General features: G+C 35.8%; 3 protein-coding genes across 4 annotated transcripts in view; 1 reads left to right on the top strand and 2 right to left on the bottom strand.

Moving 5' to 3' along the window:
* Positions 1-25462, top strand: part of LOC127858622 (meiotic recombination protein REC8 homolog) — a 162436-nt gene that overhangs the window by 63258 nt on the left and 73716 nt on the right. The window lies entirely within an intron of this gene.
* LOC127858642 (E3 ubiquitin-protein ligase TRIM33-like) lies at positions 1792-24051 on the bottom strand. Its single transcript, XM_052395858.1, has 3 exons — positions 23870-24051; positions 8697-8929; positions 1792-2956 (listed from the first exon to the last, which is right to left on the bottom strand). The coding sequence occupies exons 1-3, from the start codon at positions 23963-23965 to the stop codon at positions 2749-2751; spliced, it is 537 nt and encodes a 178-aa protein (XP_052251818.1). The 5' UTR covers positions 23966-24051; the 3' UTR covers positions 1792-2748.
* LOC127858641 (uncharacterized) lies at positions 17751-22485 on the bottom strand. Its single transcript, XM_052395857.1, has 2 exons — positions 21432-22485; positions 17751-19890 (listed from the first exon to the last, which is right to left on the bottom strand). Exons 1-2 carry the CDS (start codon positions 21667-21669, stop codon positions 19523-19525), a joined length of 606 nt encoding a protein of 201 aa, XP_052251817.1. The 5' UTR covers positions 21670-22485; the 3' UTR covers positions 17751-19522.

The raw sequence follows: 25462 nt of genomic DNA, 5'->3' as shown, positions 1-25462 counted from the left end.
GTATTGTGATATCAGAATGTTCAAGACTGTTTTCATGGGAAATTTGTACTAGATTTATAAAGGAAAATATTGTCTTATTACAGCAGTCACTGTGTCTTATATGTAGTGTATACAAACCTGTACAACTGTTTTAAATGGCAACTGTATGGATAATAATATAAATTGTAATAACTGATCATCATCCTACTCCAACAGTCACTGTGCCTTAAACACCATAATGAATTCATTGCCAGGGAATTTATAGCCGCACATTCCCACAATGATTGTTCCTGTGTGTTTACTGTAGAAGACTACTCCGGGGTAAAGCACACCATCCTTCTGTGTGATCACTTCTGCAAGTCTCTGTCGCCCGTCCCTGTCCACCTGGATGATTGTGTGGAACATGTTTCCACAAACCAGAACTTGTCCTAAGTCTGTCACATGGAGGCCATTTTCCAATCCTCCGCAGTCCAGTACAGGGTCAGTGAATGTGGAGATTACTGTGCCATCTCTGGACAGTGTGACCAGCTGATTACTGGCCCACTTGGCCACATATATCCTGTCTCCATCTGGACTCACTGCACAGGTTTTAACTGTGGTATGGAAGACAGGGATGATCAGGTGTTGTTTAGATGTGATAACAAAGGTCATCATATAAAAACTAATGAGTTTAATGTTCTTGTTATGGAATAAAGTCCAGCTTTTGCTTAGTATTTAGCACATACATAAACACTTAATAAGATTAACAAACATAGATACAAGAACACTTTGACATACAGTACAGAATGTCAACAATATAAACCTGTTTCTGTGTGAATGTATGTTTCTTTATTTTGATACATTGGTTAAGTTTATAAGTTTTGAAAACTAATTATCAAAGAAAAGATAATGTCTAACTTAAATTCAAAATTGGTAATTTATACATTTTGTAATAACAATACTTTCTTGATTTTCAATTAATCTGTATTTTTATGCCCATGAAGGAGGGCATATATTGATCGCACTGTCCGTCCACCCTTCTGTCTGTCTGCCACACTTTTGCGTTTAGGTTTCGAAAAATGCTCATAACTTCTATGTCGCTTCAGATGTAACCTCATATTTGGTATGCATGTGTATATGGACAAGGCCTTTCCAAATGCACAAAAAAATTGACCCATTTGACCTTGAACTTAGGGTCCACTTTAAAGTTTCGAAATCTGCGTTTAGGTTTCGAAAAAAGCGTTTTTTTGGGGCAAATGTCTTCCTTTGAATTTTATACAAAATTTCATGTTTGAATTGGTTCAACATGTTCATATCATTATTTACAAACTTACATTATTTGATAAGATTACTGTTATATGAAGCTTATTACTTTTTATGCCCCTGGTAGGGTGGCATATAGCAGTTGAACTGTCTGTCAGTCTGTCCGTCTGTCTGTCTGTCCATCCGTCTGTCCAAAAACATTAACATTGGACATAACTTTTGCAATATTGAAGATAGAAACTTGCATGTGTATCTCATGGAGCTGCACATTTTGAGTGGTGAAAGGTCAAGGTCTAGGCCATCCTTTAAGGTCAAAGGTAAAAAAAATCCATTGGAAGTAATGAGCTTAAAAGGGAGATAATTTCTATTTATCATTTAGCAGGTACAGATCATTTTGACAAGGGAAGTAATATTTTTATTATATCCCTTTAAAAAATATTATTTCCCCTGCAAAAATTATCTGAACCTGCCAAATGATAAAAATAAAATAAAAATCAAAGCGGCGCAGTAGAGGGCATAGTGTTTCTGACAAACACATCTCTTGTTTATTTCAATTACAGAAAAAGCATGGGTCTGAAAAGTTTGGAAAATAAGAAAAATGACAGTGAGAATTATTTCCTGGATATCCACCTGTTTCATACATCTTGCTGACTAGTCTACCATCCACAGTATAGCGATACAGAGCACTACCATCTGTAATGAACAGGTTACTCTGGTGATGGGCAATGCCATAGCACTCATGTTGGAGCTTCAGTACCTTGTTCTTCACCAGCTGATCATTGGTCACTCTGATGAAATGGACCTCTCTGTTATCCAGAGTAACAGCCACAAGACTTGAGTCAATGCTGCACATGGAAAGTGGTGAAGTAGGCAAGTCACAGTGAGCCACCACCTTGTAGGTCTGATTCAGGAGCTTTACACGGTTGTTAAAATAGTCTGTGATGAGGAGTTCTCCATTAGCTGTCTCACAGATGCCAGATATTGTAACGCTTTTCTTTTTGTCAGTCTTTACTTTGACTGAATACATTTTCCTACCGGTACTTTCCACCCTGATGACTTGGTTGGGATCACATATCACTGATTGTTTGGTTGCATCACTTGTTGGGCGATGTTGAATGGGAACTGTGTTGCAAGGGTTAGGCTTTTCTTGTCTGGTTTCTGTGTATTGTGTTACGATTTTAGCAGTTTGTGTTTGTTTCACTTTGTTGACTATTTGTCCTAATCCCATGAGCGTCGACAGGGTTTGTTGGATGGTTGTATCAGGATTAAAGGTCAGTGTCCTCTTATTCTGTGTTGTCTTAGCTTGTAAAAGTGTTTTAGTTCTGACGGACTGGTCAAGGCATTTCCTATACATGATAAAATTTACTGCTTCACTTTTGTCTTTTCTTCTCAGCCAGTCTTCTTGTACACATGTCATATGTTTGATGGACTCTGTGCAGTTATCAATGTCTGTTTGAATTGACTTCTTCATGGTTGCCAGAAGTGTGTCCAACTCCTTAATAGTTTTTTTCTCCAGTTCATCCAACATCACAGTGATTTTTTGCATAAAGCATTGATTTCTTCCAGAATTGTATTGTAGGATTGTTCAAGGGACTTCATACTTTCCTGAAGGGCATCTTTCTTCTGAATCAACTTTCCATTTAATGTATCCAGAGTTGCTGACAACTTCTTAAAGTCTCCTTTCTGGTGAAGATCTTTCACTCTGTCAGCTATGAGTACCACATGACTGCATTTCCTGCAATAAGTATCCCATTTTATCAGGGTGCAGATCACATGACTGTGTTTGGTTTTCCCAATTAAACGTTATTGAATGTAACACACAGGTAACTGCTGCTTTTTTTCCCAATAGTTGTTTAAAACATTTTTTTCTTAGGAATTTCACCTAGTGCATTAAGGACAGATTTGTATGCTGCTTATGGCAATGTGAAATATATCTGAAATACTTTATTTAATAAGCCTGTGTTCTTGTTAAAAAATTTGATGTATACTGCACGACTATGCGTCATGCAAGGTGAAATTTTGTCACCAATTTCAGACGTATTCAAGGATTTATTCTTATGTTTTTATTAAAGATATCGGCACAAACTGCAAGAAAAACTGTCTTTAATGCATAAAAGATTTTTGAAAATGTATTTCAATAACTTGAGATATTTGCAAAAAATAAAGTTCATAACGGTGTGTTTACATAATTCTGTCTAGGCCGTGTGTAGCCCCCTGAAAACCCAGTTGATATGCACTCTGTTATATCATGTATGTGTTTTTCTAAGCATTGTTAATATTCTCAGTTATATATTTATTATTTTGAATCATAATATTCGTCTGCACAGTGTTATTTTAAGTGTGGTTAATACACATAATAAATAAACTTATTGAACTTTATGGATGCTAAAGGTGTTAAAACACCTAAGGTATTTACTAAACATTAAAATACACATACAAATTTGAACATAATGGATGGAATGGACATGCACCATTTGTGGAAAAACAATCAGTTTTCAGCTCAACCATTTATAGATCAAGGTCACAACAGTTAGGCCAGTCTGGGTCAACCATGTTTTATAGACATCTCTTGTTTTGATTTGTCGTCAACACATTACTTGTTATATGTGAACATGCTATTATTATTATTTTCGTACACTTTGCTTTTGAGTTGAGCAACTGGATGCTATTTAAGCTCTATTGTTTTTGATTGACGATGCTGGAACAGCATTGTCCAAGGTATGATAACCATCTTAAAAAATTTCACAATGGCGACCTATGTAAAAGACCTAGCCAGTCCGATTGAGATAACTCAATTTTTCAGTTACTTCCCTTTTGCATTCGCCAATGCATAGGAGATTGCTCGTCATTGATAACATTCTCCTAGCAGAGTTGCCGTTCGTGTTTCAACATTCAACAATGGCCGCCCCCATGAGAGTCTCGATTCAAAACTTTCTTACTGCATAAATTGGCTTGTTTCGCTATTTAGAAGCTGTCGTTTAGGATATATGAATTATTTATTCACTAAAATCTCCGCTTATGACAATAATAGTTGGAATTCGAAGGATATATACTCGATGTGAATGAAGGACTTTCTGGATCGTAACAGCTTGACACGGCAAAACTGGCATACTGGTATTTTTAGTTATCAATATAAGTCACATTGTGCTTTATAAATTGTATTCGAGCATTTTGCGACTATGATACCCGATATCAACATTTCATCGAGGATTTGCAGATCACCAAGCTGTCCTGAAATTCAACATTGATTTCAAACTCTTTACTGGTTTGTATACTCTTTCTTAGTGTAAGTTCTTTTTATCATTTTAAAGTTAAATGAACTGTGTCACAGTAAAAGAGACATTAAGGCGATTGTGGCCAGTTTGGATCTAGATCAGCCTGCAGTCGCTTGAAAGCTGTTTGCTTAAAAGCATTTTTCTGACAATAACAAATAATTTAATTGGATACTGATTTGACTGAGCTTTTCCTGTGACCTGGCTCAAATAATAGAATTGTCATTAATCAAATTATTTATTTCGAACATTAATCAATTGATTTTCTTGTCCCTCGGGATCAATGACTCCAGCACTTTCCTGTTGAGAATTGAATACTGCTAAAGGCGATGCTAGGGGGCGTGAGAGATGTTGCACCTTCCAGTATCGCTCGATTGTTCATTGTCAACTCGGGTACTACGTGCATGTACCCCGGGTACTCTTAAGTATACTTACATGTATCCCAGGTACGGTAAATATACTAAAATGTACCCGGGAAATTTAACCCTAAATCAGTCGTTGTCGACTATTTTTTTGTAATAATTTTATATACACATCAGGGCTGAACACTAACTTTTTTCAACTAGCCCATTCGGGCTAGTAAATGCAGAACCTACTAGCCCTGACCAATCTTTCATGTGCCCTGACCCAAGTATTATAAAAACCTTTATATTTATCATTCAACTTGTATTTTCTTGTGCTTGGAGATGCGCAATTATGATTAAATCATTCTTATTAGCTTGGCTTACTAATGCTATTGAATTCAATATTCATCTATTTAAGACAACTATTTGTAATCTTCACGCCATTTCTGGAGAAATTTTCTAGTTTTTTTATTTCCTCATACTTTCTCTTACTTTCCTCCGTCCCTTTTCTTTTCGTATCCGAGGAACCCCCATGCCCACCCGTAAAACCAAACTTAAACAATGACATGAACGTTAAAACCTTTTTTACATAGATTGCCGGGTTACCGTCTTACAAGAAATGGTAAGTGAATCTTAGCAAAATAACGTGTTACGGTAGTTGTAACAATTGTACAGGGTTAACTCTCTACTAAAAGCCGGGATCGACCATTAATATTAGTTTTGCTAATTGAATTGCGTAAAAAATATTGTCAAAACACTTCTAATCTAATTAAAGTCTCTATCTTCCTCTAAATGGATTTATTAATTGTCTAAAGGATGAAATAACTTTTCCATAATGACAACAAATTAAAATTATTTAAAATTGATAAATAACTATTAATTTTATAGTTACTTTGTGTTAATGTCAAGTTTTATACCTTCATCATTCCGGACGATCCTGGGCGATCCCGGCTTTTAGTTTCAAACGTATTTTCATTGAGAAAACACGTCACTTTGAGGAAACCAATAAAAAACCGTGTCTAGCGGCATTCCTTTTAAAAATAGGTACTGACGTGTTTTACCAGGAAAACTGCCGGGGATTTTCTGAATTGTCGGCCTCTTTTTGATTGCAATCAGGCGGTTCCGAATCTATTTCGAGATACGATCCGTTTGTTGTCTCCAAACTCACTCTGGGATTTAATTGTCATCTGATCCTACTGTATTAAGATTTTTGCATCTTTGAAAAGCTTATTTAAAACGCAGTTTATTGATATAGAACATATAATCCCGCCCAAAATACACACGACCGGTCGGGCATGTTCCTGGGACATTGGCTAGCCCGGACCAAGGTACAGGCAGTGAATGTCGTTCGGACGTGCCTTAGTGTTAAGCCCTGCACATTTATGTCAATTTTCTGTAGAATGGCCTCTATTTTATCGGAACACATACTCAAAAAGCATGTTGATGCAGTGTCTTTTGAAGAGAAGTGTGTTTAAGATAATCTGTTGCACGTTTTACGACATCGGATTTTGGGCGCGAATACAACTCGGGTACAGTCTAATATGGACCGAGTACAATTACGTTTATTTACCTTACCTGGGGTACATGTAAGTATACTTAAGAGTACCCGGGGTACATGTAAGTAGTACCAGAGCCGACAATGACCAATCGGGCTCCATTATTCCTCATGAACCGACTCAAAAAACCGAGTCAGCAATATTTGACTTAATTTTTGGTTTGGTTGCTCTCGAGGGATCGAAAATTTCAGAATCTTCCTAAAAGCCCTGCGGGTTTGATCCCCAGAAGCGACATTGAAAACTAGCATACTTTGTTATCTAAAAGGCTGCTAAACCTGATATACAATGATAATGTGAATTTTCTCTCACATGATGTTCATCAGTCATATTATATAAAAACTTACAGCAGTAGTAAACAACTGGACAATAATTAATGAACGCATCTTTCATTTGTCTTTGACACTTTGATTTTGACATGGCCTAGATTTAAATATGTGACTGGACTTTACCAGCACTCTTGTAACAGAGCTAAAGTTTAAATGTACCATTGAAGATCACCTAAATCCAGATTTGCTATTATAGACGTGTGGAAAGTTTTAAGGGTGTGACAAGTAAGCAAAAATTGGTCATTACTTAGAGGCCACAACTGATCTATGACTGTATTAAAACAAGAAAAATCAGTGCCTGATTTAGATTTCCTTAGATAGTTCAATAAAAACTAATTTCATAAGCCTGGTAACAGTTTAACGGTAATGCTGCCAATGTGTCACACCAGGGCCTTGAATTTGAAATCTAGGACATGCATGGTCATTTCTTCATGAAATCAGGACACAAAATTGTATTTTAAGTCCTTAATTGACCTGGCTATAGTTCTCAGATTATTATAAGCTCAATCAGTATATTTACATCATTATTTATGCTTGTGTATTGTAAACATATACACAATCATGCAGTTACATGATAGCAATAAATAATATCAAAGCTACCCATACTATAAAGGTCATTGACAAAACCTATGGTCAAAATGTGAACACATTGAGTGTAATCGCCCTCTCGTGCCAGCAAAAACAACACGTTGACAGGTTGTCATTTTTGACAGTTCTACTTTCACTTTCATTTTGTGATATCAAACTATTAACAATTATGTGGCTGAGAAAAATATCGCCATTGCTTTTTATGCCCCCAGTAGGGTGGCCTATATCAGTTGAACTGTCAGTCAGTCAGTCTGTCAGTCTGTCCGTCCGTCCGAAAACTTTAATGGCCATAACTTTTTTAATATTGAACATAGCAACTTGATATTTGGCATACATGTGCATCTCATGGAGCTGCACATTTTCAGTTGTGAAAGGTGAAGGTGAAGGTCATCCTTCAAGGTCAAATGTCAAATATAAAGCGTCTGTCTGTCTGTCCGAAAATTTAATATTGGCCATAACTTTTTCAATTTTGGCGTGCATGCGAATCTCATAGAGCTGCACATATTGATTGGTGAAAGGTCAAGGTCATCCGTCAAGGTCAAAGGACAAATTTTGCAATATTGAAGATAGCAACTCCATATTCGGCATGCATGTGTTTGTCATGGAGCTGCACATTTTGAGTGGTGAAAGGTCAAGGTCATCCTTCAAGGTCAAAGGTAAAATATATGGCTTCAAAGCTGCGCAGCAGGGTCATTGTGTTTCACAAACACAGCTCTTGTTTAATATATTTTCAGCACATTTCTTCAAAAAACTTACATCAATACACGATTTTCTTCGTTAATTCAATCACTCCTGACAGACTTGTGTACATATTTCGCTTACATTTTGACGCGCGTAGGTAGGACCGCATTACCGCGTCCGAAATGTGTATTCATACTATTGCCTTCAAGGAACTTATCTGATGTTTGACGGAAAGGGCCGAAAAAGTGCGAGTGTGGGTCAAGTTCCCCACAGGTACTACTTTTCCGTTCCCCCAATTTTTTTCCGTACCTAAAATTTTTCGTACCCAATTTTTTTTTCATCCCCAATTTTTTTTTCGTACCCAAATTTTTTTCGGTCCCAATTTTTTTTCCCAAATATTTTTTCGTACCCAAATTTGTTTTCATTCCCAAAATTTTTTCGCAAAATTTTTGTACCAAATTTTTTTTTCGTACCAACATACACAATTGTGGTGATTGTGGTGATGTAGATAAACTTAACTTGATGCTTTTATATCCATCCTCTCAAAAGCATCGTCACACCAGTACTGTCAGTACTTTGAGTTTTGATTAGATTTTATGCAGATAGAAAGTTTGGTCACACAGTAAGTGTTAAAATGAAATGTTGAATCCAACATGACACCTTTTCTTTTTTAACTTGAATGTATATGAAAGATTGCATGATACATACTGATGATTGTTGATATGGCAGGCATGGCATATCAGCTGATTGTGGTCCTCACAGAATCCTGTCAGTTGTTGTTTCTTATGCTCCTGACATTGCTCCAGTGCATCCACATTGGTATCTGGCCACTGGCTGATGTTTCCCTTGTCCAAAGTCGCATGCTTCTTAAAAAGTGTGTCATGGAGCTTCACACATGTCCCACAAAATAACTTGGAACACTCCTCACAGTAAAATTCGGCCTCTGTGTTTCTGTCATTTTCCTTACAGATGAGGCAAGAAAAGTCAAAGAATTAATCTGATCCGCCATGAATTGAACTCTCAAAGTTGGAGGCCATAGCTATAACTTAATGAGGAAATTAAATGAAAGTTGATGTGTTAAACAAAACACTGCCCTTTGAATCATTGTCGCATGACAGTCACATGCTGTCTACTCACATGATAGAGGTGGATTGATATGATTTGGTACACGATAGTATATCTTCATTCTGACATATAAGTCAGTAGCAAGGCATGTGTCTAGGGTCATTACTAGTCTTTTCATTATACACTGTATACAGATAATATCAAAAGGTGAATAGGTTTTCAGATGTTTTGTCTTGACTATCCTAGTGGGTTAGAAGAGTGGAACTAAAAAGGACATTGCACTACTCTGCTATTTCACTTTAGATCTTTCCTTTATATGTCTATATGAGTTGCTACTACTTTACAAGACAAACATGCCATATACAGAGCTCTAGATAAGGATTTGTGAAATTAGTACCGGTACTGCCACTGACAGAAAGAAAAGGAGTAACCCTGAAAATCAATTAGTACCTGTACTACCATATCCAAAAATACAGGTAGTACTGAACTACCTGTGTTCTTGGATATTGAAGGGTGTATAACTGACTTTTCAGAAACATATGCAACAATTATAATAAACATATTTAGCTTCTTTAATTATGACGCAACTACAAAACACATTAAAACTCATAACTAAATACTATTTCTTCATTTTTATTGACAAAAACACAAGCCAACGAGTAAACTAAGTAATAGAACACTAATATCACTGTCAGAAAAGCTTAAGCAAACACTTCAACTGTAATACAGTCAATCTGATATTAACATGTTTTAGCCTTTTTCCTTGGTTTATATGCTTCACGAAGTCTTTTCTTTCTCCTTTTCTTGTCACTTAACCATTTTTTCACTGCTGGCACTGGATCAAACTGCTGCAGCTGTGGTCCAAGCATACTGATTTTAAGAAGAACATCAAGTTTATCTGTACTTAAAGAAGCTCTGTATTTAACCTTAAGTCTATTCTGGGCACTAAAAGTACGTTCACATTCTACGCTAGACACTGCCATAACAAGTGCAATAGATGCTAAAATAGCAAAATTTGGCATTAACATTCTATGATGGAGGATAATTTTCTTACAAAGTTTCTGTGTACTATAAGACCTATATGCCCCTTCAATCATTCCTTCCAGTCTGGGCCACTCACTTTTAAGTTTTTCAGGATTGGGAGGAGGGATGCCACCAATGCAATTAAATTGTCCTATATCGGGGCGACAATGTCATTTTCTGAACAAACACATTGGATTTCATGATGGTTAGACGACCTCATGTAGCCTTATAAAGTGTTTTTTTGAACAGAAAGCGGCTTAGCTGGCCTCGCTTGCCTCCCCTTGCGCATAGCCCTATTGTTTTTGACGGGTTTACGAGTATTGAAAATGACGCGATGGAATAGACATACATATCAAAGTCCAGTCTAAAACTTTTCGGTAATTTTAATTAACGAAAAGCGCCGTTAGGTTACAGACCAACCAATCTCGCCGCGCTGACGCGGACGTATCGATACGGCCAGATGTTTTTCGTAAATGCGTAAAAGGGATATTGAAGTCGTAATTGTACGGCCAGTTTATAAAAATAAATGCGTAATCCTTCATTAAAAAGCCGTATTTACGGCTGTACGGCCCTTATCTAGAGCTCTGCATATATGTCCATGTCTTGCGAGCATTGTCTGGGTTTTGAAAAAATTCTACCTGTTACAGTAACTGCTGTTTGATTTTCTCTCTTACTTTCACCGTTCAATTACCTATATGTGTAAGTGATCATAAAGAAAGGAATAGTTTCTGCAACCAGTTTTGGCCGAATTAAGGCCCTTTTATTTTTGACTACTGTAAAAAATAATATAGTTATAACCTGATTGAGTTAAACAATGATTGGGGTTTGTTTAAAAACAATCATGGCTGCTTAGTGTTTGGGCAGTTCTGTGAGTTAAACAATGATTGGGGTTTGTTTAAAAACAATCATGGCTGCTTAGATTGAGTTAAACAATGATTGGGGTTTGTTTAAAAACAATCATGGCTGCTTAGTAACTTTGGGCAGTTCTGTTGTAAAGCGAAACACAACCTGCTCAGAAAAGTAACTTTCAAAGTTTCTCAGGTTAGTGTTTACTGGCCTTTGTCTTGTTACCAGTCTAGTGCCCACATTTATGACCCAGTATTGATAAAATTGATAGAATGTTTATCTTCACCATATCTGTGCTATGTTTGAACCTGGGTCATGTGTGGAGATTGTATTAACAACATATTTCCTTGACATTAACTAGATTGTTTCTGATTACTTTTCTAATCTTTTTTTTTATTAATTAATTTGTCGTTGTTGTTATCTTGACTCTTAACAAACAGTCTTACCCAATTTACCCGCAGACTGTTCTTGTGTGAATCTGGTTATATTGCTATTTTCACATTGCTTCTGAATGGAATTTAAGGGTTGACAGGAAAAGGCTAACAACGAGAACATATAACACTTTAGGCTTTTAGAAATCACACATATGCATAAAAAGCATACAAAAGCTTAAAAGAAATTCTGATTGTGCTCTTGCACATAAATTGCAGCAATATATATGCAATACATTTAAGAATTTAATGTAGTTGAAAATTGTGACTCCCTTCTTCTGTTGACAGCACCCTAATATTTGATCGCCAGATTCACGGAAAATACAATTCAGATTTAAAATACTTATGTCAAACCTTCAGTTATAAACAACAACATATGAGGTCAGAGATGTGTCATAAATGTAAGTAGTGTTTTATGCTCCCTTGTTTTTTATGAGTAGGAGGCATTTACTGTAATTACTCTTAAGTTTTCGGACACCCTCTTTTTTAGCAAAAATAATTATTTTTCGTGACTTTAAATTTTCGGACATACGGGTTTTTGTCTATTATTTGTTTCTTAATTTTCGGACAGTATATTTTACAGCGCTTTTCTACAGACATCGGCCCTGTTTTTGCTTATCTTGTGACACCTTGATCGTGGATTTTTACAACGGGATTAAGGTCATAAAACCTTGCAGATTCATGCCTGAGGTCAATGGACCTTGACATTGTTTATTGGGTTAATAACCATGAATACTGTTAGAAAGTAATGGATTCACCCACCAGCATTTGAAACAGTGTCGTCCTATTAAGGAAGCAGACTGTTTTCTGTTGTTTTTTTTATAAGTTTTTGTTCAGTTTCAGTAAGAAAGTGATAAGCGTTTATGTCATATTAAAATTTACTTTAGGCCACGACTTTTATATTTCTTGGTTTACAAAACCGCAGACCCTAATTTTTGGAAAATGGGAAAAAAAATAAAATCGGAAAATCGTCTTTTTTTTAAATATTTTATTCCCGACCGCACTGCAAAAAGAGCGAAACGAGAAAAAAAACGATCCGGTTTGAGTACGGTTGCGAATAAAATCAAGTAAGTACAATCAACGATTGGTTCACATATATTGCAGAGATCAGGATATTTTTCAATGTGACACATTATGTACCAGTCCTTTTATGGGCACTTCTCAAAATTTATTTTGGGTAAAAATTACAGACAATAAGAAAATCAGCGTCAGTAAAATGTCGACCCCATCAAAATTTATTTCCGAGTCTGTGACGCATTTATATTGTTTAACATGTTCATTATATTAAACAAACCCGATATTATAGTAGATAAAAAAGTATTTGATAATTAGTATAAATAATCCAATAAAACACTGCCATTATTTACGATATGCCCTTTAGGAATTTTGTAAACACGTCCGCCATAGTTTATAGGAACTGTACAGGAAGTTTGGAAATCGGAACAAATCGGTATATCTCAGAAAATCATTGATAAAAGTATTTGTCGTTTCAGTGCTTAGGGCCGAGTAATTTCGGCAATTCGGAACTCAACTTGCGTAAAACACTAGCTCAATTAACCGTTGAACTCCGCCTCCGTTCTTTGCAAAAGATTCGAAGGCGGAGCTATGCACGTGCTTTTATTAAATTGGAGGATCGCAATTGAGAAACAAACACACGATTGGTTCGGCATGTTGATTGCTAGACAAAGGAAGCCAATTTTTTCGACGCGAAATTTGTCGCTTTATTGCTTCGGACAGAAAGCGGCTTTCCTTTGATGACGTCAAACTGTCAATTCACACAGACTGCACATTTTCGGAAGACTTAAACTGACTCCTTGTTTACAATTCCAGTAAAAAAAACACTTGCTAACATTAAACTTTGAATTAAATTATCAAAATAAAGCAAAAGCGAAGTTGACAAATATGATTAAATTAATTCGCGTCAGTTCAAATAAGACGTTTTGCGTTGTAAATCAACGAGTTTTCATGACAACAACAACTTTGACAAACATTACCGCAACGACGCATGGATCGATCTACCTCGATTTTTTTTCATGTACGATCTCATAAGTCGAGTAAGAGTAGTTTATTTTATATAAGATTTATGCAACGGGCATCGCATTGCGTAATGGTGCGCATCGAATTATGGAAATGAAGCGCAGTTTTTCGTTTTAATGGGAGAAGAACGCATGTCAACGCATGTCATGTAATGGAGTGTTTAAAATTGCCTGATGCTACAAAAGGTGCTTTTAGGACTCATTTCATTTGAAGATATAGATGTGTTTCATTGCATAATTTGATTTGTTGTCTCTGTGTTAAGGTTATAAAAGATATGTTGTCTTTGTTCTGATGTTATTAGTATTAACTTTTTTTTTCCAATGATGTTTTTTTTTTTTTTTTTTTTCGACCGCCCGATGGACCATTTTCAAAATAATTTTTGTAAACCAATAAAAAAAAAAGTCGTGGCCTTATATCTTAAATTAACTTTCTGGGAATTTTCGTAGTGGAGCTGTCAATAGGTCATCCCCCTAAAAAAAATTAGCAGGGTTTATAGTGAGATGTAGTGTGAATATTAATACAAAAAAGTGCTAGTGACTTTCTTGCTGATATGACTGGAAAGTGAGCAGCAGTAAACAAATTACATCAAATAATTAAGGGTACAAAATGACAAAAAATACCTTTATCGGCATGGACATTGCCATCTTGACTATCACATGATTACTCCCTCTGACTCAATATTGATAGAATGTTTATCTTAACAATATCTAGGCCATGTTTGTATCTGGCTCAAAAGTGCTCAAAGACTAGGTAAACACATTTTTGTTAGAAAACCTATATATCCATTCTATAAACAACATTTATGCCTAAATCATGGACAGAATATTAATCTTTATGGCCTTGTTTGATGAACCCTTTACCACTCAGATACGTATTTTGATGCCTTTGTAGTCCGTCAGAAAGTTAATTTTAATTAAAGACCTTTCTTACTATATTCAAGTTTTAAAAGGCTTCATCTCCAAACCTTAGATACTGATGATCGAGCAGCAAACAGCATAAAACCTGAACAGACTGCAAGTTACTAGCAGGCTGTTCTGGTTTAATGCTGTGCACATAGCCATAATTTCACTTTGCTTCTGAGTGGAAAAGGTTTAAGGGTGGTCTAAAACTTGATCCTCAGGTCAAGTCTTTGACAACATGTGCACATTGAACTCAGTTGAGCATTCTAGGGCCACCATGGGCCTCTTGTTGGATATCAATATATTATAAACAGATCTCCTTCACATTGACCAGATTGTGATTATTTGCCTTTATAATCTGTTTTCTTAACTAAGTTGATTCTCTTTGTTGTAAGCTTGACTATTCTCCAAATTGTTCAAGCTTTACTACTCAATAAGTTCTTACACAATCTTACGTGTGTTAAGCTTCCAGTGAAGTGACATTGTCAAAGATGCTGTCCAAGGAAGGTCGCTACCTTAGGCAGGTGACCACTTTTTAACCAGGCCCTGTGTTCACAAAACTATTTTGCAATTGAAAATCTATTTTCACTGACATTGATTTTTGCCTATCAGCTACAATGGAAATCCATTTTCAATGACAAGCAAAATCGATTTTCGATTGCAAAAAATGTGTTGTGAACACGGGGCCAGGTTTTCAAAGGAAAAAAACTGGTAAATAGATTGGCGAATGTCGATGGGCGGGCGGAACAAGCTTGTCCAGGCCATAACTTAATAATGTAGTTCAGTGAGATTTTAAAATCATTTGGCTTATTTGTTCACCAGCACTGGACGGTGTGTCGCGCGAAAGAATTACATTGATATCTCCAAGGTCACACTTTGAGTTGAAAACCTGGTTTTGTGACAATTTTGTCCCTTGTTATATGGTTGGTTTGTTGATTGTATCATTCTTATTCAAAGAAACAAACACCATAAACAGACACTGATAATCTTTTAATATCTTTATTAATTTCATGTGCATGTTCATTTGTGTTTTATACTTACATTCACATGTAAACTGTATGAAATATCTTAATTAGCTTAGCATGGTTACTTAAATGTGCACAGCAAATCACACCAACAGCATTTTTATTCAAACAACCACAAGCTAAGCACATCTAAAATACCAGTCATCACATAGACATCATTCTAAATATAAATAATAGCAAACTAAGCACAACTGTTAAATATAACTTGAATGTTTTATACCACTTAAAATCATTCTTCATTACATCAATGAGAAATTAATTGGAAAAAAAAATATATTCCTAACAAATTTTATTTTTCAGATTGTCATGTAATTATCACAGTAAACAAACCTCAACGACCTGGTATTTGTTTTTTCACACTGGTTGCGTGCATTTTATCAAACGCAGTCACTATTAAACACAGTAGTAATAATGACTATTAGACTATACAGACCATTTAGTCAAGGTTAATGCTAGTTCAGGTTAGACTGCATAAATCTACTCAATTTCAACATGCACTACAGGTCCTTATAATACAGGAGTCGAGTGTCTTTTTGAAGATTTGCTGACCAAGACCTGTAATTGTGACCAGCTCTTAAGCAGGATTATACCTCCTTTTGTACTAAAGTCAGGTTTGCGTTCAAGATGAAACCAGCTGGGTCAAGGTTAAGGTCACTGTTGCTTAAATATGTAAAGTTTGCATTCAATAATTTGAGTAAGAATAGAGATTGAGCTGATTTGGGATTTGAACCGATCCACAAACACAATCTATATGGCGAAGATTGAACCCATCCATAAACACAATCTATATGGCGAAGATTGAACCCATCCATGAACACAATTTATATGGCGAAGATTGAACCCATCCATAAACACAATCTATATGGCGAAGATTGAACCCATCCATAAACACAATTTATATGGCGAAGATTGAACCCATCCATAAACACAATCTATATGGCGAAGATTGAACCCATCAATTAACACAATCTATATGGCGAAGATTGAACCCATCCATAAACACAATTTATATGGGGAAGATTGAACCCATCCACAAACACAATCTATATGGCGAAGATTGAACCCATCCATAAACACAATTTATATGGCGAAGATTGAACCCATCCATAAACACAATTTATATGGCGAAGATTGAACCCATCCATAAACACAATTTATATGGCGAAGATTGAACCCATCAATTAACACAATCTATATGGCGAAGATTGAACCCATCCATAAACACAATTTATATGGCGAAGATTGAAGCCATCCATAAACACAATTTATATGGCGAAGATTGAAGCCATCCATAAACACAATTTATATGGCGAAGATTGAACCCATCCATAAACACAATCTATATGGCGAAGATTGAACCCATCCATAAACACAATCTATATGGCGAAGATTGAACCCATCCATAAACACAATTTATATGGCGAAGATTGAACCCATCCATAAACACAATTTATATGGCGAAGATTGAACCCATCAATTAACACAATCTATATGGCGAAGATTGAACCCATCCATAAACACAATCTATATGGCGAAGATTGAACCCATCCATAAACACAATTTATATGGCGAAGATTGAACCCATCCATAAACACAATCTATATGGCGAAGATTGAACCGATCCACAAACACAATCTATATGGCGAAGATTGAACCCATCCATAAACACAATCTATATGGCGAAGATTGAACCCATCCATAAACACAATCTATATGGCGAAGATTGAACCCATCCATAAACACAATTTATATGGCGAAGATTGAACCCATCTATAAACACAATTTATATGGCGAAGATTGAACCCATCCATAAACACAATCTATATGGCGAAGATTGAACCCATCCATAAACACAATCTATATGGCGAAGATTGAACCCATCCATAAACACAATCTATATGGCGAAGATTGAACCCATCCATAAACACAATCTATATGGCGAAGATTGAACCCATCCATAAACACAATTTATATGGCGAAGATTGAACCCATCCATAAACACAATTTATATGGCGAAGATTGAACCCATCCACAAACACAATCTATATGGCGAAGATTGAACCCATCCATAAACACAATCTATATGGCGAAGATTGAACCCATCTATAAACACAATCTATATGGCGAAGATTGAACCCATCCATGAACACAATTTATATGGCGAAGATTGAACCCATCCATAAACACAATCTATATGGCGAAGATTGAACCCATCCATAAACACAATTTATATGGCGAAGATTGAACCCATCCATAAACACAATCTATATGGCGAAGATTGAACCGATCCACAAACACAATCTATATGGCGAAGATTGAACCCATCCATAAACACAATCTATATGGCGAAGATTGAACCCATCCATAAACACAATTTATATGGCGAAGATTGAACCCATCCATAAACACAATTTATATGGCGAAGATTGAACCCATCCATAAACACAAACTTTATGGCGAAGATTGAACCCATCCATAAACACAAACTTTATGGCGAAGATTGAACCCATCCACAAACACAATCTATATGGCGAAGATTGAACCCATCAATTAACACAATCTATATGGCGAAGATTATCTATTCAACGAATTTGCTTGTTCCTAATAACTTAAGTTTGGATAGGGGTATTCAGTGATTTTTTTTTGTGTCCAATTCAGAAAAAGTGTTTGTACTGGTCCAATTGGGAAAAAGTAGCGCATAAAATCAACAAATTGGGAATAGAAAATTCCCTTCATGAAATTTTTGGTCTTATTACTTAAATGGTACTTAATTGCAAGTACCCATTAATATATTGTTTAAAAGCATACCAAAATGAGCATTTTGTACTAAAGAAGTTTACTGGTAAAGAACAAAATCTAAACACAATCAAGAACTTGTTTTTTGTTTTTCAACTCTCACAAACAACTGTCTCCCTCTTCCATTTCTTTTAAAATTTTCAATGATCTTCTACTTCTAGGCACAACAGAATTTAATCTGCTTTAGAAATAAACTGGGTTCTCTTATATCCGAGTTTTATCTTCTTCTTGAAATAAGTTTATTGTCCCCTACCGGTTTCAACAGAGGGGACTCAATGTGGTTTGTGCCCTGTGTGTGTGTCTGTCTGTCAGTCCGTCACACTTCTGGATCCTGGGATAACTTTAAAAGTTTTCATATTTGTTCATGAAACTTACATGGATAGATAACAATATGGATATTATGCACGTCATTTCATTTCGTTCCTACGTCAAAAATTCTGGTTGCTATGGCAACAAATAAAAAACAATCTGACAATGGTGAAGCTGGTAGGGGACATATATTGCTTGGCAATAGTCTTGTTTATATTATTATGATTCTTTCCAACATGTTTACTAAGACTACTCCAGCATTAAAAAAAAAGAAACTTCACACTAAAATGGTAAGATTTTAATCACCAAGACGTTGTGTCTTGATTGAATATGCCATGAAAAACAAAATCATAATCATATTCAACAGGGATAAGAACTATTAACAAAATGTTCAGCAATTTGTCTTTTATTTATAACTGCAGAAATTGTTAATGATTGCGTGCTTACTATAACAGTATTCAACTTCAAATTTTGGATTTCTGGTTCACAAAAAATAGTGAATTATATCTGTTTAAAAGTGTCAAAAATTGGGATTAGAAAAGCCATTGTCACTATAAAACGATCAGTTAAAGAAGTGTCCATGAAAATGTGGCATCCAATTTTTAAAACATTTGAGTTTCCACAAACTACAAATTTAACATGTTGTTATATTGAAATATGTACTGCTCATCAAGTTCATGCTGATTTTCTACATATAGGAAAGATGAAACTATATGTAGTTTAACACTTCATGTCTCTTAAATTTAAGTTGGCAATTTGGATAATGGCTTGAAGACTCTGATATGCAGGTGATCTTGGATTCAAGATCCGGCCTTCTATTGGGTTCAAAACTTTTAATATGGCTTTAAAAAAGTGTGACGGACAGACTGACAGATAGACTGACTGACGGAGCGCAAACCATAAGTCCTCTCCGGTGAAACCGGTAGGGGACAATAATACCTCATTAGAAATTTGTACTAGATTTATAAAGGAAAATATTGTCTTATTACAGCAGTCACTGTGTCTTATATGTAGTGTATACAAACCTGTACAACTGTTTTAAATGGCAACTGTATGGATAATAATATAAATTGTAATAACTGAACATCATCCTACTCCAACAGTCACTGTGCCTTAAACACCATAATGCTTTCATTGCGCCAATCTCCCACAATGATTGTTCCTGTGTGTTTACTGTAGAAGACTACTCCGGGGTAAAACACATCATCCTTCCGTGTGATCACTTCTGCCAGTCTCTGTCGCCCGTCCCTGTCCACCTGGATGATTGTGTGGGACCTGCCTCCACACACCAGAACTTGTCCTGAGTCTGTCACATGGAGGCCAGGTCGGACATCTCCGCATCCCTCGTTCAGTATAGGGTCAGTGAATCTGGAGATTACTGTGCCATCTCTGGACAGTGTGACCAGCTGGTTACTGTCCCAGTTGGCCACATATATCCTTTCTCCATCTGGACTCACTGCACAGCTTCTAACTGTGGTATGGAAGACAGGGATGATCAGGTGTTGTTTAGATGTGATAACAAAGGTCATCATATAAAAACTAATGAGTTTAATGTTCTTGTCATGTAATAAAGTCCAGCTTTTGCTTAGTATTTAGCACATACATAAACACTAAATAAAATTAACGAACATACATACAAAAACACTTTGACATACAGTACAGAATGTCAACAATAAAAACCTGTTTCTGTGTGAATGTGAGTATGCTTCTTTATTTTGATACATTGGTTAAGTCTATAAGTTTTGTAAACTAATTATCAAAGAAAAGATAATGTCTAACTTGAATTCAAAATTTATACATTTTGTTATAACAATACTTTCTTGATTTGCAATTAATCTGTATTTTTATGCCCATGATGGAGGGCATATATTGATCGCACTGTCCGTCCGCCCGTCTGTCTGTCTGTCACACTTTTGCGCTTAGGTTTCGAAAAATTCTCATAACTTCTGTCGCTTCAGATGTAACCTTAATATTTGGTATGCATGTATATATGGACAAGGCCTTTCCATACGCACAACAATTTTGACCCCTTTGACCTTGAACTTAGGATCCGCATTTAGGTTTCAAAATCTGCGTTTACTGGTGTCGACAAAGCGTTTTTCGGGGACATATGTCTTCCGATGGAGACAGCTCTTGTTTTGTATGTCCCCAAAGGAAGGCATATAGTGATCCCACCGTCCGTCCGTCTGTCTGTCTGTCCGCCACACTTTTGCGTTTAGCTTTCGAAAAATGCTCATAAATGTCGCTTCAGATGTAAACTACATATTTGGTACGCATGTGTATATGGACAAGGCCTTTCATACGAACAAAAAATTTGACCTTGAACTTAAGGTCCACGTTTAAGTTTCGAAATATTCGTTTAGGTTTCGAAACAAGCGTTTTGTGGGGGCAAATGTCTTCCTATGGATTTTATACAAAATTTCATTTTAGAATTGGTTCAACATGTTCATATCATTTTTTACAAAACTTACATTATTTGATAAGATTACTGGTATATGAAGCTTATTACTTTTTATGCCCCTGGTAGGGTGGCATATAGCAGTTGAACTGTCTGTTGGTCCATCTGTCTGTCTGTCTTTCCGTCCGTCCGTCCAAAAACATTAACATTGGACATAACTTTTGCAATATTGAAGATAGCAACTTGCATGTGTATCTCAAGGAGCTGCACATTTTTAGTGGTGAAAGGTCAAGGTCTAGGCCATCCTTTAAGGTTAAAGGTAAAAAAAAATAATCCAAGGGAAGTTATGAGCTTTAAAGGGAGATTTATCATTTAGCAGGTACAGATCATTTTTACAAGGGAAGTTTTATTTTTATTATATCCCTTTAAAAAATATAACTTCCCCTGTAAAAATTATCTGAACCTGCCAACTAATTAAAAATAAAAATAATCAAAGCGGCGCAGTAGAGGGCATAGTGTTTCTGACAAACACATCTCTTGTTTATTTCAATTACAGAAAAAGCATGGGTCTGAAAAGTTTGGAAAATTAGAATAATGACAGTGAGAATTATTACCTGAACATCCACCTGTATCTTTATACATCTTGCTCACCAGTCTTCCTTCCACAGTAAAGCGATACAGAGCACTATCATCTGTAATGTACAGGTTACCCTGGTGGTGGGCAATACCATGGCACTCATGTTGGAGCTTCAGTACCTTGTCCTTTACCAGCTGATCATTGGTCACTCTGATGAAATGGACCTCTCTGTTATCCAGAGTAACAGCCACAAGACTTGAGTCAATGTTGCACATGGAAAGTGGTCTAGCAGGCAAGTCTCAGTGGGCCACCACCTTGTAGTTCTGATTCAGGAGCTTTACACTGTTGTTAAAATAGTCTGTGATTAGTAGTTTTCCAGTGGCTGTCTCACAGACACCAGATGTACAGATATACTTTTTGTCAGTCTTTACTCTGACTGAATACATTTTACTACCGGTACTTTCCACCCTGATGACTTGGTTGGGATCACATATCACTGATTGTTTGGTTGCATCACTTGTATGGCGATGTTGAATGGGAACTGTGTTGCAAGGGTTAGGCTTTTCTTGTCTGGTTTCTGTGTATTGTGTTACGATTTTAGCAGTTTGTGTTTGTTTCACTTTAGTGATTATTTGTCCTAATCCCATGAGCGTCGACAGGGTTTGTTGGATGGTTGTATCAGGATTAAAGGTCAGTGTCCTCTCATTCTGTGTTGTCTTAGCTTGTAAAAGTGTTTTAGTTCTGAGGGACTGGTCAAGGCATTTCCTATACATGATAAAATTCACTGCTTCACTTTTGTCTTTTCTTCTCAGCCAATCTTCTTGCACACATGTCATATGTTTGATGGACTCTGTGCAGTTGTCAATGTCTGTTTGAATTGACTTCTTCATGGTTGCCAGAAGTGGGTCCAACTCCTTAATAGTATTTTTCTCCAGTTCGTCCAACAACACATTGATTTTTTTGCGTAAAGCTTTGATTTCTTCCAGAATTGTATTGTAGGATTGTTCAAGGGACTTCATACTTTCCTCAAAGTCATCTTTTTTCTGAATCAACTGCACATTTAATGTATCCAGAGTTTCTGACAACTTCTTAAAGTTTCCTTTCTGATGAAGATCTTTCACTCTGTCAGCTATGAGTACCACATAACTGCATTTCCTGCAATAAGTATCCCATTTTATCAGGGTGCAGATCACATGACTTTGTTTGGTTTTCCCAATTAAACTTTATTGAATGTAACACACAGGTAACTGCTGCTTTTTTTCCCAATAGTTTTTTAAAACATTTTTTTCTTAGGAATTTCAACTAGTGCATAAAGAACAGATTTGTATGCTGCTTATGGAGATGTGAAATATATCTGAATTACTTTATTTAATAAGCCTGTGTTCTTGTTAAAAAATTTAATGTATACTGCACGACTATGCGTCATGCAAGGTAAATTTTTTTCACCAATTTCAGACGTATTCAAGGATTTATTCTTATACTTTATTGAAGATATTGACACAAGCTGCAAGAAAAACTTATTTAATGCATTAAAGATTTATGAAAATGTATTTCAATAACTTGAGATATTTGCAAAAAATAAAGTTCTTAACAGTGTGTTTACATAATTCTGTCTAGGCCGTGTGTAGCCCCCTGAAAACCCAGTTGATATGCACTCTGTTATATCATGTATGTGTTTTTCTAAGTATTGTTAATATTCTCATTTATATATTTTTTATTTTGAATCATAATATTTGTCTGCACAGTGTTATTTTAAGTGTGGTTAATACACATAATAAATAAACTTATTGAACTTTATGGATGCTAAAGGTGTTAAAACACCTAAGGTATTTACTTAACATTAAAATACACATACAAATTTAAACATAATGGTTGGAATGGACATGCACCATTTGTGGAAAAATAATCAGTTTTTAGCTCAGCCATTTATAGATCAAGGTCACAACAGTTAGGCCAGTCTGGGGAAACCATGTTTTATACACATCTCTTGTTTTGATTTTTTGTCAACACATTACTTGATATATGTGAACATGCTATTATTATTATTTTCGTACACTTTGCATTTGAGTTGAACAACTGGATGCTATTTTTACTCTATTGATTTTTGATTTTTGATTAGATTTTATGCAGATAGAAAGATGGGTCACACAGTAAATGTTAAAATGAAATGTTGAATCCAAAGGCCAACATGGCACCTTTTGTTTTTTAACTTGAATGTATATGAAAGATTGCATGATTCATACTGATGATTGTTGATATGGCAGGCATGGCATATCAGCTGATTGTGGTCCTCACAGAATCCTGTCAGTTGTTGTTTCTTATGCTCCTGACATTGCTCCAGTGCATCCACATTGGTATCTGGCCACTGGCTGATGTTTCCCTTGTCCAAAGTTGCATGCTTCTTAAAAAGTGTGTCATGGAGCTTCACACATGTCCCACAAAATAACTTGGAACACTCCTCACAGTAAATTCGGCCTCTGTGTTTCTGTCATTTTCCTGACAGATGAGGCAAGAAAAGTCAAAGAATAAATCTGATCCGCCATGAATTGAACTCTCAAAGTTGGAGGCCATAGCTATAACTTAATGAGGAAATAAAATGAAAGTTGATGTGTTAAGCAAAACACTGCCCTTTGAATCATTGTCGCAGGACAGTCACATGCTGTTTACTCACATGATAGAGGTGGATTGATATGATTTGGTACAAGATAGTATATCTTCATTCTGACATATAAGTCAGTAGCAAGGCATGTGTCTAGGGTCATTACTACTCTTTATTCTTTATACACTGTATACAGATAATATCAAAAGGTGAATAGGTTTTCAGATGTTTTGTCTTGACTATCCTAGCGGGTTAGAAAAGTGGAACGAAAAAGGACATTGCACTACTCTGCTATTTCACTTTAGATCTTTCCTTTATATGACTATATGAGTTGCTTCTACTTTACAAGACAAACATGCCATATATGTCCATGTCTTGCGAGCATTGTCTAGGTTTTGAAAAAAATCTACCTGTAACTGCTGTTTGATTTTCTCTCTTACTTTCACCGTTTAATTACCAATATGTGTAAGTGATCATAAAGAAAGGAACAGTTTCTGCAACCAGTTTTGGCCGAATTAAGGCCCTTTTATTTTTGACTACTGTAAAAAAAAATATAGTCATAACCTGACTGAGTTCAACAATGATTTAAAAACAATCATGGCTGCTTAGTGTTGGAGCAGTTCTGTTGTGAACCTGATTGAGTTAAACAATGATTGGGGTTTGTTTAAAAACAATCATGATGGCTGCTTAGTGTTTGGGCAGTTCTGTTGTGAAGCGTAACACAACCAGCTCAGAACAGTAACTTTCAAAGTTTCTCAGGTTAGTGTTTACTGGCCTTTGTCTTGTTACCAGTCTAGTGGCCACATTTATGACCCAGTATTGATAGAATGTCCATCTTCACCATATCTGTGCTATGTTTGAACCTGGGTCATGTGTGGAGATTGTATTAAGAACATATTTCCTTGACATTAACTAGATTGTTTCTGATTACTTTTCTAAAAAAAAATCTTATTAATTAATTTGTCATTGTTGTTAACTTGACTCTTAACAAACAGTCTTACTCACCCAATTTACCCGCAGACTGTTCTTGTGTATATAGCTATTTTCACATTGCTTCTAAGCGTTGACAGGAAAAGGCTAACAACGAGAACATAGAACACTTGAGGCTTTTAGAAATCACACATATGCATAAAAAAGCATACAAAAGCTTAAAAGAAATTCTGATTGTGCTCTTGCACATAAATTGCAGCAATATATATGCAATACATTCAAGAATTTAATGTAGTTGAAAATTTAACTCCCTTGTTCTGTTGACAGCACCCTAACATTTGATCGCCAGATTCACGGAAAATACAATTTAGATTTAAAATACTTATGTCAAACCTTCAGTTATAAACAGCAACATATGAGGTCAAGATGTGTCATAAATATAAGTAGTGTTTTTATGCTCCCTTGTTTTTTATGAGTAGGAGGCATTTACCATAATTATAATAAGTTTTCGGACACCCTCTTTTTTAGCAAAAATATTT

The sequence above is a fragment of the Dreissena polymorpha genome, chromosome 14 (assembly GCF_020536995.1).
Source record: "Dreissena polymorpha isolate Duluth1 chromosome 14, UMN_Dpol_1.0, whole genome shotgun sequence".
NCBI classification, from domain to species: domain Eukaryota; kingdom Metazoa; phylum Mollusca; class Bivalvia; order Myida; family Dreissenidae; genus Dreissena; species Dreissena polymorpha.
This window is presented reverse-complemented; position numbering and strand designations above follow the sequence as displayed.

Excerpts from the sequence above, each read along its gene's own strand:
- LOC127858641 (XM_052395857.1), bottom strand. The coding sequence starts at position 21,669 with ATGTGCAACATTGACTCAAGTCTTGTGGCTGTTACTCTGGATAACAGA. Across the intron at positions 19,891-21,431 it reads AGATACAGGTGGATGTTCAG|TTAGAAGCTGTGCAGTGAGT; the intron begins GTAATAATTCTC and ends TCCATACCACAG.
- LOC127858642 (XM_052395858.1), bottom strand. The coding sequence starts at position 23,965 with ATGGCCTCCAACTTTGAGAGTTCAATTCATGGCGGATCAGATTTATTC. Across the intron at positions 8,930-23,869 it reads AAAATGACAGAAACACAGAG|GCCGAATTTTACTGTGAGGA; the intron begins GCCGAATTTACT and ends AGAAACACAGAG. Across the intron at positions 2,957-8,696 it reads TGCCATATCAACAATCATCA|GAAATGCAGTCATGTGGTAC; the intron begins GTATGTATCATG and ends TACTTATTGCAG.